General features: G+C 45.5%; 1 protein-coding gene across 5 annotated transcripts in view; it reads right to left on the bottom strand.

Moving 5' to 3' along the window:
• The window catches only part of HIRA (histone cell cycle regulator), a 101,553-nt gene that overhangs the window by 45,170 nt on the left and 42,659 nt on the right, over window positions 1-13,724 (bottom strand). For all 5 annotated transcript variants that reach the window (XM_073007026.1, XM_007975048.3, XM_073007023.1 and 2 more), the window contains 6 exons: window positions 12,824-12,894; window positions 12,066-12,171; window positions 9,882-10,097; window positions 7,982-8,067; window positions 2,257-2,454; window positions 30-191 (listed from right to left, as the gene is read on the bottom strand). In XM_073007026.1, coding sequence (XP_072863127.1) covers window positions 30-191; window positions 2,257-2,454; window positions 7,982-8,067; window positions 9,882-10,097; window positions 12,066-12,171; window positions 12,824-12,894 — 839 coding nt within the window. The remainder of the gene's footprint in view (window positions 1-29; window positions 192-2,256; window positions 2,455-7,981; window positions 8,068-9,881; window positions 10,098-12,065; window positions 12,172-12,823; window positions 12,895-13,724) is intronic.

Here is a 13,724-nt window from a genome sequence, read left to right as displayed (position 1 = left end):
TCCTTCAGGGTCCTGCAGCTACCACCTACCTTTCCATGGCTGTTGGAGTCACGCTGGTCAGGGCAGGAGCACCTGGCGTGGCTTTGGACCGCTCTGTGAACCGGGAGTCAAATGCTTTCATGGGTTCGATCTTGGACGGGGTCGTTAACACAGAAGGTGACAATGCAGCAGGAGTAGAGGTAGCATTCATACTGGGGTGAAGAAGAGGGGAGGCATGTCAAGCGCAATCCTGAAAGGATCTGGAGGTCTAGTATTTGCATTATTTGGAGCCTACTAAAAAAGGCACAAACATCAAACTTCCATAAACACAAAAAATTTCAAGATACAATCTACTACTCCCATTTCTTTAAAAATTTCATGTGTTAAAATTATGGACACCGAGAAGGTTGTGAGCAAATGCATTCACATTTCCCCCCTTTGCACTGTTCTGAGAGCTTCTGCGTGAAGCATGAGGCCTAGAACATGGTTCTTACAGCCCTTTTCTCTAGTCATACTGCCCTATCTCCAAAACTTAAATACAGCACCTCTACCCCAAACCACTCCAACCGCCCACCTTTCCCACTTCAACAATGCGTCTCATGAGATAAGCCTGCACCTGGGGTGCTGAAGCCATGGTCTGCTCCTGGCCTTTACCCTTAGTCAGGCATCCTCCATCCTGGGTGGCCCCTCCCATATCTCCCTGTGACAGTGTCACATTCTTGGCATTATGCTCCAAGTGCTCATCACACAGCTTTCGTCTTCTATTCCACAGAGAAAGGAGAGGCCAGGCAGAAGCCTGCCCGGTCCATCCTTCATGTCCAAGCCCACATAACATGCTTTGGGACCATGGCCACTGTGCCTCCTCCTGAGCACACCCAGGCGAACTTCCACTCCCACCTGCCCAGACACCACACCACATGCCTGGGCAGCCCCATTTTTCTCCTCCATGACCTGTGGCCACTAGAATGGGCCATCCCCGAAGCAGTTCTCAGATCTGGCATGGTCTGTCCTTCCCAGGCCCCCTTCTTCCTGGCATGCTTTGCTTCCTCACTGGTCTTGCTGCTCAGTCTTTTCTTCCTACCCTCTCAGGATCCCCCCAGGACAGTGACCTAATGTTTGGGCATGCCTCCACAGCCATGGTGCTAGCACACAGTAGTAGGAGGCTGCAGTAACACAAGACTCCATTCCACCAATGGAGAATTGCTCTAACGGTATCAGCTGTATCCCAGAAGCAGGGGGCTGCAGTAACACAAGACTCCATTCCACCAACAGAGAATCGCTCTGATGGTATCAGCTGTATGTGCCAGGGAGTGGCCAATTTGGGGCACCACCACCTAATAGAGTCACTTTCCTAAAATGGAGGTCTCAAAGCCTTCTAAGTCTCCACTCTGGGGAAAAGCCCAGACTACCTGATCCAGCACAGACACCTTGGCCTTCTCCCTCTTCTTGGCCTTCCTGAGGGGACTGGGGGGCTGCTGCCCCTAACACCCAGACCTCATCCCCTGGTAGGCCTGTATGAGCCCTGTGGAGGGTACCCTCTGAGGCACCTCCCTGACCCTGAGATACCAGCCCCTCTTTGGATGGCTAGCCATTTCTACCCAGGGGACCTGAGGGGCCACCTGCAACCCTGTGGCTGCCTCTCCCCTACCAGCCTACACACTCCCTGAGGATGAGGACCCACCAATTAAGCCCTTGCGATGCCTGGGGCCTAGCAGGGTATGTAACCTAGAGCAGGTGCTGAGCAAACATTCACTCCTGGCTTTCATTTGTGCTTGCCTGGTTCAGATTTCTAATTTGGTTTCCAAGTAAAGATGGATGAAGACACAGGCTTTGTGAGTGAATATAATTCTGAGAGTATGAGGGGAGTCTGTGCCTTTCCACAGGAGCACCGTGCCTAGGATGGATGCTCTGTGATGTGCTCGGCAGATTGAAGTGGAGGCTGAGGCCCCAGAAATGTGAAGGACCTCCAGTGTAGAGCTGCCAGGTGGGGCTGACTCTGCAGCATGTAGCATTCCACTGATAGCTCCCACCCTTAGCAGCCTGACCCTTGGTCAGCCTTGATACACTCTTTGTGAAATCCTCATGGTCCTGTGCATCAGAGACTCACTGAACAAGTCCTCCCCTCTGAGAAGTCCCCAATTCAAATCAAGCACTTTTTCCTTCTTTTTTCATTGGAGGGGCCACAAAGGGCAAACAGAATAAAATTCTGTGTCCTCAAAACCATGTGCAAACCTGAACTTTCCCCAGCGACAGGAACAAGCCTTGGCACCCACTAACCTGTCTTTATTGACAGAATCGCCTGCAGGTCTGGCACTGGCAGCCACCACAGGCTCTGTGCAAGGCTTCGAGGCGCCGAAGGAGTTAGGGGTACTGGAGTCCAGTGGCAGTAGCTGTGGACTGCTATGAGAAGAGAGCATGGTGCCCGCCAAGGACCCCGAGAGGGGGATGCTGTTAAAGAATGCCGTGGAGAAGTCCCTGTCATCAAGTAAGAACAAAAGTCAGCCTTGAAAGTCAGGTGCCACATCCAGTACTTTATACATTCAAATAACTTTTTTCTAGGTCCAAAGGCAGTAGGTTTTCACGACAGAAAATCTGCAGTTATAGAAAAGTAAAAAGAAAATTAAAGCCACTTAATATACTATATATTTAATTGAATCTAGGATTTACGGTTCTATATGTACTACTAAGAAAGAAAATAATGCTACTAATTGTCAGATGCCATTGATTGTACAACACACCCAAATCTCAGAGGTGTTAAACTGTGCAAACACGTCTTAGGAGGAAAGAAATGCAGCAATACAGAAAGGGCCTCCCTTTTATGAAGGGCCATGGGGCATGCCACTAGGTGGGTGTGCCATAATATATCTAACCCAGCCTCTACTGAGGGACCACAAGACTGTCTCCGGCTTTTTCTATAACAGATGCTGCTACACCAGGACGCAAGGTATTGCAGTGTCAAAACTGAGGATTCTGGGACAGCCAGGTCTGACTCCTCTGCCATTTGCAAGCTTGTGACTTGCTCCAACTACTCTTGTGCCTCCAGTCATGTCTGCAAAATACAAAGTGTCAGGACTCCCCCCATGGGGTTGCTGTCAGGACTAAAGTAGTTGGTGTAGGACACTCTTAGAACACACATTAGCTGCTCAAAGAATTATGAAATTCTAACAATTGTCATTATACCTAAGATTCACATAATACATGGGATAAATTCTTAGAAGTGGAATTGTAGCAGCAAATGAAATGTTCACTGATGATTTGGAATAAATATTTCTAAAGTGCCCTCCTCAGAGGTTTAAATTATAAGCCATGTATGAGAACACCTATTTCTCCACATAGGTGCTTAGTAACACTTTTATCAAATTTCTTGACACTTAACAATCTGACAGAAGAAAAATGGTATCTTACTTTAATTTTGATATGAGTGATGTTGACATTTTTTCTTTTTCTTTTTTTTTGAGATGGAGTCTCACTTGTCACCCAGGCTGGAATGCAGTGGTGTGATCTCGGCTCACTGCACGCTCCACCTCAAGGGTTCATGCCATTCTCCTGCCTCAGCCTCCCAAGTAGCCCGCCACTATGCCCGGCTAATTTTTTGCATTTTTAGTAGAAACAGGGGTTCACCGTGTTAGCCAGGATGGTCTCAATCCCCTGACCTTGTGATCCGTCCGTCTTGGCCTCCCAAAGTGCTGGGATTACAGGAATGAGCCACCATGCCCAGCCGACATTTTTTCAAAATAGAAATACTTGATTTCCGGCCAGATGCAGTGGTTCATGCCTGTGATCCCAGCACTTTGGCAGGCCGAGGCAGGTGGATCACTTGAGGTCAAGAGTTCGTGACCAGCCTGGCCAACATGGTGAAACCCCCTGTCTCCACTAAAAACACAAAAATTAGCCGGGCATGGTGGTGGACACCTGTAATCACAGATACTTGGGAGGCTGTGGCAGGAGAATCTCTTGAATCTGGGAGGCAGAGGCTGCAGTGAGTTGAGATCACACCACTGCACTCTAGCCTGGGCAAGAGTCAGACTTCACCTCAATTAAAAAAAAAAAGAAATACTTGACTTCCTTCTTTTTGTGAACTGCATGTTCATATGCTTTGTCTACTGTTTTGTTATTGGCCTTTATTACTGACTTGTAAAAACTATTTACATATTAAAAAAACATTCCTTATATGGTAGGAAATATTTTCTCTGGGATATTGTGCTTCAACTATTTATGGCCTTTTTTATTTTATTTTTTATTTTTTGAGATGGAGTCTTGCTCTGTCACCAGGCTGGAGTGCGGTGATGCAATCTCGGCTCACTGCAACCTCTGCCTCCCAGGTTTAAGCGACTCTTCTGCCTCAGTCTCCCAAGTAGCTGGGACTACAGGGGCGCGCCACCACGCCCAGCTAGTTTTTGAATTTTTTAGTAGAGACGGGGTTTCACCATGTTGGCCAGGATGGTCTCCATCTCTCGACCTTGTATCTGCCTGCCTCGGCCTCCCAAAGTGCTGGGATTACAGGTGTGAGCCACCACGCCCAGCCAATCTATCTTTCAAATGCACTAAAATTTTTAAATTTTTGTGTACTCTAAATTGTCACTTACAGAAAATAATTTTTTGACCTCTGAGATTATAAAAAATAATCTTCAGGGGAATCTTCTAAAATTTTGGACGAAAATATTTTAAACAACAAAAAGTTAAACGAACTCTAAGCTGTTTAGAATGTACGTAATAAATTGTGAGGTTGGGACCCAATATTGTTTCTAGCGGTGGGGTGGGGGGGCATGTAGTCCTGTCTTCCATTTACCGAATTAGCTAATGTTTTATCACTGATGTGAAAAGGTACCTTTAAAATTCCCATAAATACTCGGGCCTATTTTCTGATATTCTATCATATTCCACTGCACTATGTATTCATGTGTCAGTATCTCACTGTTTTGAGTATGACAGCCTTTAAGTTTTAACTTCTGGTGGGGCTAGTCTTCCCTGATTAATCTTCTTTTTCAGAAATATTTCGGCCATTTTTATTTATTTTTCCACATAACTTTATTTTATTTATTTATTTATTTGATACAAAGTCTCACTCTGTCACCCAGGCTGGAGTGTAGTGGCACGATCTTGGCTCACTGCAACCTCCCAGGTTCAAGCAATTCTCCTGCCTCAGCCTCTGAGTAGCTGGGACTACAGGCACGCCACCACTCCCAGCTAATTTTTATATTTTTAGTAGAGACGGGGTTTCACCATGTTGGCCAGGCTGGTCTCAAACTCCTGACCTCAGGTATCTGCCTGCCTTGGCCTCCCAAAGTGCTGGGATTACAGGTGTAAGCCACTGTGCCCAGCCGAGTTTTCCACATAACTTTATAGTTACCTTGTCTGATTCCAAAAATTCCTATGGTTATTTGTACTGGTTAAATTTATAGGCTACAGGAGAGCTGACATCTTTATGATGCCATCCTAGCTAATCAATGGTATGAATTTCTAGTTATTTCTTTGAGTTTTCTTTGAAGTCTCTCCGTAGGGTTTTTAATTTTTTCTTCATTAAGGTCTACATCTCTGGTTGCATCCTAGTTATTCTATTTGTGAATGTGACTTATTTCTTTATGCGCTCTGAGGGTAGTTGGTGCTACCTGACTTCATGTTGATTGTATCCAGCCACCTGACTATCTTCTTTCATTGCCTGTGGCAGCTTTTCCAGTTGATTCTGTTATAAACCATATCATCCTTAAATAATTAACCTTTCCAATTTGTTCTTTCCTTTGACTAACTACATGGGCTAGGACCTATAGAACAATGTTAAATTATAGTTGCAAGAGTAGGCATTTGTTCAGTTTTTGAACTTAATTTGAAATAAGATAATTTATCGAGTTAAGGAAGCATCCACCTACTCCCATTTAACTGAGTTTTAAAAATTACGTTGAATTTTACCAAAATGCCTCTTAAGCATCAATGAAAGAGATCATATAATTTTTTTTCTTTTGGTCTACTGATATGTAGAACTAAATAGTTACCTAAAATTTGAACCTCCTTACTTTCCCGAAACAAACCTCACTTGGTCATGGTATATTAGCCTTTAACAAGCAGTAAGGTTCTGTTACTATTTCACTTAGATTTTGCATTGACGTTCAGAAATGAGAGTGATCTTGAATTTATTATGTTTTATCTTTGTAAGATTTTGATATAAATATTATGTTCATTTCAAAATAAAAATTTGCACATTTCTTCTCCATGCACTAGAATATTTAAAATGGTGTTAATGGTTACCTGAGTTACCTGTTCCTGAAAAGTTCCTTAAGTTTCCCTGTGAAGCCATCTTAGTTTGGTGGCTTTGGTGGGGTTAACTTTGTCCTCTATTTCTTCCACAATAATTTTTCACTTTTAGTAATTTTATTTTCTTCAAAAACCATCCATTTTCTGTGCAAATTTATTTGCACAGAGTTCAGCAAAGAAGTCTCTCATCTTTTTGATTTGTCTGCTATTATTTCTCACTTATACCTACTTTGCATATTTATGCTTTTTCTTTTCTTTCTTGATTAGCTAAGCTAATAAGGACCTATTCTGTTGCTACTTGTTTGTTAGAATGTGGGAATCGGGAGGGCAAAAAGCTTTTAATACCAAAGGAATCAGGTCCTGGTGCCAGAAATATGCATCCTATGTCAGAAAGTTGGCCCCAGACCAGACCTACACCTTCTCACCAGGTAAGGCCTGGAAGGATCCACAGAACAAAGTGCCACCATCAACACCCCCACCTCCCCATCCCACAGGCCCAGTGTGCTCAGAGCTCAACCACACACTGGGTCTCACTTGGTCCTAGTAAAAGGTAGGTAGGGGCATTATCACCTATAGGGTCACAATAGGAAAAAGACTTAGTCAAAAGAAAATGAGTGCTCTGTGGGGAGTCAGCAGACCTGGTTCGGGCTCTACTCGCGGGGACCTCAGAGCCTGCACATCTAACATGAGAAGACTGGATCTGTACACTGTACAAGAGAAGGTTTCTTCAGACACCAAGGAAGATGTGGAATAGCTCGTGGATGGACAACTGCAAAATGCAGAGGCCTGAAGTGTGTGGTCTCTATGAAGGGCTTACAAATGCCCTGAGCAGATAGGCGGAATGAGAATAAACCCAGAGTGAACTGCCTTGACAGTGGGGGTCTATTTCTTTTACACAGGGCCTTATCATTTTTCTTTCTTTTTTATTGAATCAACACACATCATTTTGGGAAGAATAACCAATTCAAAAACAATCCTCACTATATACACTGGGACAACAGCAAGTGGTGAATGAGTCTCCTCCCCGTCTCTGTCCCCAACAGGAAAATGTGTTTCAGAGCTCTACCCTCTGCCCAGTAATTCCACTTCTAGAAGTTATCCTGAGAGAATCACAGGTGAGCTCAAAGACTCATCTATAATCATGAGAAACTGGACACAATACAAGTCCACAGTGAACTGGCTAAGCAAATCCTTCGACAGGAACCTGGATAATCAGACAGTAAATGCCTCAGAGGACTAGTTATTAAAATGGATGAATAGGCAAGAAACAGTAATGAGTGGGGTAAAAAAGACTGGAAATACAGATATCAAAATGTTAACAGTTACTGTATCTGATTATGGATAATGTTTTTGTCTTCTTTGGGCTTTTACTATTTTCTAAATTTAACCATGTGTATATATACCTTTCATAATCATAAAAATAACTTTATGAAAGAAAAAAAAGAAAAAAAAAATCAGCCTGACCGACTGCCTTCCCTGTGCGTCCTCTGGTGCCCTGGCAACAGTAAAGTGCAGCAGATGTGCTGGCTGCCTTAGCACTACCACCCACCACATGATTCAGGTGCGCACAAGGGCTCCAGGAGGAGTATGGGCTTTGAGACTGTGGGAAGCTGAGCTCGACTTCCTTGCTTGCACGTTCTACCAGTCAGGTTGTGAAGGGCCTATGAAGATCCTCACCGTGAAAGTGTTAACTGCTGAAAGAAGACAGGAAGATCTCACCAGATAAGATCATGAAAGGGGAATGAACCAGTACCCAGTGTCCAGCTGTGCTATGCAGAGAGGCGTGATTCTTCTCCGACCATCTGCCGTCCGAGTCTCAACTTGTTTCTTCAGAAGATTCTGGCAAAGCGGGGTTACATAAATAAATGCAAAAGTTTCTGCCAACTATTTCCAAATATTAAAAAATAAAGTCTATTTTTTTCCTGGTGATAAGAACACTGAGCATAAGATCTACCTGCTTAGCAAAGTTTTAAGTATGCAATATCATATTGTGAACTGTAGGCACTCTGCTGTAGGGGACATCTCTAGGACTTATTCATCTTCTATAACTTAAACCTTATACCCTTTGGCTAATAACTCTCATTTTCCTCTGACCCCAGTATTCACCATTCTATTCTTTGCCTCTGTGAGTTTGACTATTTTAGATTCCTCATACAAGAGGTATCATGCAGGCCAGGCGTGGTGGCTCATGCCTGTAATCCCAGCATTTTGTGGAGGCCAAGGTGGGCGGATCACGAGGTCAGGAGATTGAGACCATACTGGCCAACATGGTGAAACCCCGTCTCTACTAAAAATACAAAAATTAGCTGGGTGTGGTGGTGTGTGCCTGTAATCCCAACTACTTGGGAGGCTGAGGCAGGAGAATCGCTTGAACCAGGGAGCCGGAGGTTGCAGTGAGCCAAGATTGCATCACTGCACTCCAGCCTGGTGACAGCGACACTCCATCTCAGAAAAAAAAAAAAGAGGTATCATGCAGTATTTGTCCTTCTGTGTCTGGCTTATCATTAATTTGTATACATTAAGTATGTATAACTTTTTATATGTCAATTATACCTCAACACAGTAGGTTTAAAAATAATAAGGCTTCTAAGGAAATGTATTCTAAATTCTCCTTCTAAGCCCTTCTGGTACAACTAAACAAGACACCTAAGCAAAGAACAAGCAGTGGGTGCATGCCACACTAGTCGCCCCACACAACAGCCATGGAAAGGGCTAAAGGACTGAGCCCTGCACTCATGAACCACACGTCTGTCACTGAGCTAGGGATTTTCTTTCCTTTTTTTTTTTTTTTTTTTTTTTGGAGACAGAATCTCACTCAGTTGCCCAGGCTGGAGTACAGTAGTGCAGTCTCAGCATACTGCAACCTCCACCTCCTGGGTTTAAGCAAGTCTCCTGTTCAGCCTTCCATGTAGCTGGGATTACAGGCATGCACCACCACACCCGGCTGCTAATTTTTGTTTTTGTTTTTGTTTTTTTTTTAAGTACAGACAGGGTTTCATCATGTTGGCCAGGCTGGTCTGGAACTCCTGACCTCAAGCGATCTACCCGCCTCAGCCTCCCAAAGTGCTGGGATTACAGGCGTGAGCTGCCGTGCCTGGCCTGAGGTAGGGATTTTCAAACTGACTTTCAAAATAGAATCCTTCCTTCCACAGAAAGCTCGTAACTAGGGGTTTTCTCTCATTCTTTATATCTGAATTGCCTGGAGGAGGTTTGTCAGCCTACATAGGCTCCTGGAGATGGTTTTAACTCCCAAAGCAATAACATTCCCTACCCTTTTCCTGCCCCATTTCCAACCCCTTCTCATCAAACATGGCTTCCAGATGAAGAAGGGGAACCTACAGAAGTCTCCTAAGGGCAGAGACCGAAATCCACTGTTGTTAGCATCTAGGATTTCCTAGAAAGGCCAGCAGGATAAAGTTTGTAAGTTCTTACAAGAGATGACCTCCTCTGGGCTCCTGGGGATAAGGTCTTTGATAAAGGGGATCCAGGCCCCATGCAGCAGTTGGCAAGGGGCCAACAGGCCTGAGGCTGGCTAACCCATGGATCCCATGCCAAACTACAAAAATCTCTTCCTTCCCACCACTGGTGTCTGCCCTTCACCCTGTCCCTGGGCATATGTCCATGTCTTTAGTGCCATCAGGCAGGGCTCTCACCTTCCTGATATCTTCAAGACTCTCCCCATTGACGACACCTGCGACTGAGGTGGCTGAGCCCATCTCCCTGGTTGCGGCACTCTTCTGGTCCAGCTGCTGCTGCTGCTGCCTCCGTTGGTACTTGAGCATCTCGGGGTTCTCAATGACGGCTGTGGAGAGCTGGGCCTCGGTCATGATGGCCAGGCTCTTGCCATAGGTGGACTGGTGAATGCGGCTCTGGGGAAGCAAGAGAGGCAAAACATGCCAGAGTGAGCATCAGTGTGGCCAGTGCTGCCCACCAGCAGGCAAACCACAGCAGGGCTCTCCTGGCTCTGAGCGGAGAAGGGACCCAAGGTCAACTCCCCATCGCCTCCCACCCTATTCTGCCTGTCCCTCATTCGACAGCTCTTTTGATGTCTCATGTTTTCCCTCAATGTTTATGGCCTCCCTTGTATCTGTAGCTGGGATGACAGTAAATGAGAGAGCCAACAAGACAACACTGCCCCACAGTCTGGTGCAGAACAAATAACAAACCACAGTGCTTCAATGGAAAGGAAGATACTCAAGGTGCTAACTTAAGGCTCTTAAGGACCCAAATGCATTTGGGAATCAGATCCTAGAACAAGGGTCTACTTTCACAGCTCATTTGCAGCCATCAGCCCTATGGTTGGAAGTCCCCACTGGCCTGCTTACAGTGTCTCTAAGAGTATGGGAAGGCCTGGCACAGCAGAGATGGGGAGCCTCTTTTACTCCTACCCCTCCTAGTATGTCATCATACTCCCCTCCTCCTAGGCCCTCGTAGTCTTGTCCCCTAACAAGCTAGACAGAAGCCTCATGAGAGCAGAGATGGTGTCCCCAGCACACTGTAGTAACTGCTGTACATGAAAGTGCATGAGGAACAGACTTCCATGGGATGTGCAAATGTCCAACATGGGATTCTGCCCAAGAACAGGGACTATGGTTAACAGGACATCTGCTTTACACCAGAGTATGGGTTGAGAGGCAGCATTCCAAGAGAGGTGCCTCGGGACTCGCTCCTGCAGGGCTTGAATGTGGCCAGGAACCTCCTTCTCTTGCCATCTTGGCTCCTGCCCTTCTCTCCTGAGTCTATCCCCTGGAATCTCGAGACAGAATTCAGGGTTTGGCCAGGGTTTCCCTGGTGTTCCTCCAACATGGAGTCCTAGCCTGTGACTTGGGAAATGGTAAGCAGATGGGTTATTAGGCTCCCAGAGTGACTCCAAGGGAGTGCATAGTGATCCCCAGGTACCTGATGACAGTGACAAGATTGGAGGACGACCTGAGGCCACTGAGATACTCATTCCTTCATGGAAAAATGATGGGGTGGCAGGACCCATTCTAAGTGCAGTCACTAAGGCAGACCTCTCCCCCAAAGGGGTTCACATTTTAGTGGGGAGGTCACACTATAGGTTAAGAGGAAGCTTCCACCAGCAAATAAGGTCATTTGAGAGAGCTGCCAGCCTGCTATGGGCTTTCACAGAGCTCCCTTCGGACACATACACACATCCTACCAAGCAGGGGCAGGTTTCTAATCCTATGGTAAGTGAAGAAGGATTTTTCTCAAAGCCTGGAAGAAGGACACAGAGACCCCATCACCCTGGCAGAGCACAGAGGGGAGGTGGCCTGGCCCAGAGGCAGCAGGCCTGGTTCCCTCTTCTGACCTAAGGGTCACACACAGTCTGGGCAAAGAGCCATGCTATTTTCTGAGGCTTAGTTTCCATATCCACGAAATGTATGAGCCCTGCCTTGAAGGGTTTTGTGCAATTTAAATGAAATCATATATGCAAAACACATTCTCAGAGCCTGGCAGACAATACGTTCTAAGAAATGACCAATATTACTACCATGAAGGGGAAAATGACATGAGCAGGGGCCCCTGAGGAGTCACTTCAGCTCTTTCCCAGAGCAAAAACCTCCCAGTGGATGGCCTATCATCAGCTCAAGAAGAGATGCCTAAAATAGTTCTACTCTTAACTCCAGGACTTATTTCTGAAATGGGAACTCGTTTTTTAATTGATCTATTTTGTAAAGAAGGATTACAAGACATAAAAGACAAATATCCCATTACATGTTAAGAAATGAAGTGTCTGTGAATCCCACAAGAAGAGGGTGCAGTCAAAGGGGTCTCTCAGAGCTATTGTGCTTATGGTCACAGAGCACCCAGCAGCACAAGGGCCGTCAGCCTACCTTCTCCTCCTCGCTCAGGGGATCGCCAAGCTCATCCTGGGAGAAATCGAGGAATGCCACAGAGCCATCCATAGAGCACACCAAGATGCCCAGCCCATTCAGAGTCCTGAAAGACATGGCCATCAGCAGCCTGGTAGCAAGAGCCCCAGGCAGACACATATGCCATAGTAGCTGGCCTGTGAGGATGGTCAGCAGTGTTCTAGGGAGATGTTGGAAACTCCTGGTTCCCTTCTGTGGCCTGAGGGTGGGGGTGCGGGGGGCGATAATTGTGTCCCAAAGGGCCCTGGTGTTCTTTAGTTCTAAGCAGGTGTACAAAGTATCCCTTACCATATGTTCTGTAAGAATTTTCAATTTTACTTATCTTACTTTTGAAACTATTAAAATAAAAAAAAAAAACTTGACAAAGAATACATATAAATCAGGTCACTGAGAAGCAGAAAGTGTGCTTCTGACTTTGGTTCATGCAATGACGGAGTAAAGTAGAACCCACTAGGATCACGTCATTCTCTTCGTCTTAGACAAATCCTGAAAAGGCATTTTCCAGTAGCAAATCCTGCACAGGCAGGACATTCTCACAGCAGCAGGTACATTGCTGCCAGTTTCCAAAACATGTGCAAACAGCACTCTTGGTCTGGGCCACTATGACACCTGGGGAGGGGTCGCTGGCCACGTGACCCTAGTCACATCCAGGAGGCCTCACGTTCCAACGTGTGGCGTCTCCTTTCTTAACCTATTCTTGTAACTAGAATCCACCTTACCAGGAAATATCCATGATGGATTTGTCAAACAGTTCATGGATGACCACCAACGGCCGTTTTAGACATGTGAGCTGGAAGGAAAGACACAGCCAAGGTTAATGAAATTACTAAAATTCCCTTCTGTATTCAGCTCAGTTAACATAACCAACCTAGAAGCTTTGGTCAGAGCAGCTGCTGATATTTAAGGCATCTTCAACTCTATTCAAACTATAGCTGCAGAGATCCCAAACTGTGGGTACCAAAGCCTGCCAAAAATGTGCATGCTACCTAGAGTGGACCCTGCCTCCAGGGCTTGCTGTGGTCTGACAGAGGAAATAGCTTTATACACAGACAACTAGCAATGGAGAAGGCAGAGTGGGAGTGGGTTTCTGAAGGACTATGGTCGGAGCAGAGGGACAGCCCCAGAGTGGACCTCTGAGAGAGTCTATGGAGCAGGAGACAGGATAGCAAATCCTAGACAGGGGATAAAGCACCCTGAGAGAGAACACAACACATTTTCCCTGGGCCCAAGGGACTCTGGTACACATTTATCCAAGGCTCATTCTACACTATGTGCAGGTAGTACAGAAATACACACCTGGGTCCTTAATCTAGGCCCAGTTACCGACTATTAATACTTTGATGAATTATTTTCTTCTATTTTGTGCAAATATTTTATTCTTCAAAGAAAGAATTTATTTTATTCAAATTTATTTTATTCTTCATGGTTGTGTCTGCTTTTTCATTTAACACACAATAAGTATGTCATTAAATATCCTATAAAAGTCTCTTTTGGATGACTGCGTAGCATGCACTGTGTGCATATTCTCTATTGAGTCACTCAATTGCTGGCATACTTGCTGACTCCACATTCCCACAGCTATGGTAGGCTCTTCCTCTTGTGCACAAGTGCCTGGCTACC

This window comes from Chlorocebus sabaeus, chromosome 19 (assembly GCF_047675955.1).
Source record: "Chlorocebus sabaeus isolate Y175 chromosome 19, mChlSab1.0.hap1, whole genome shotgun sequence".
In the NCBI taxonomy this organism is placed as follows: domain Eukaryota; kingdom Metazoa; phylum Chordata; class Mammalia; order Primates; family Cercopithecidae; genus Chlorocebus; species Chlorocebus sabaeus.
The sequence above is the reverse complement of the archived record's forward strand: the minus strand, read 5'-3'. Positions and strand labels throughout refer to the sequence as shown.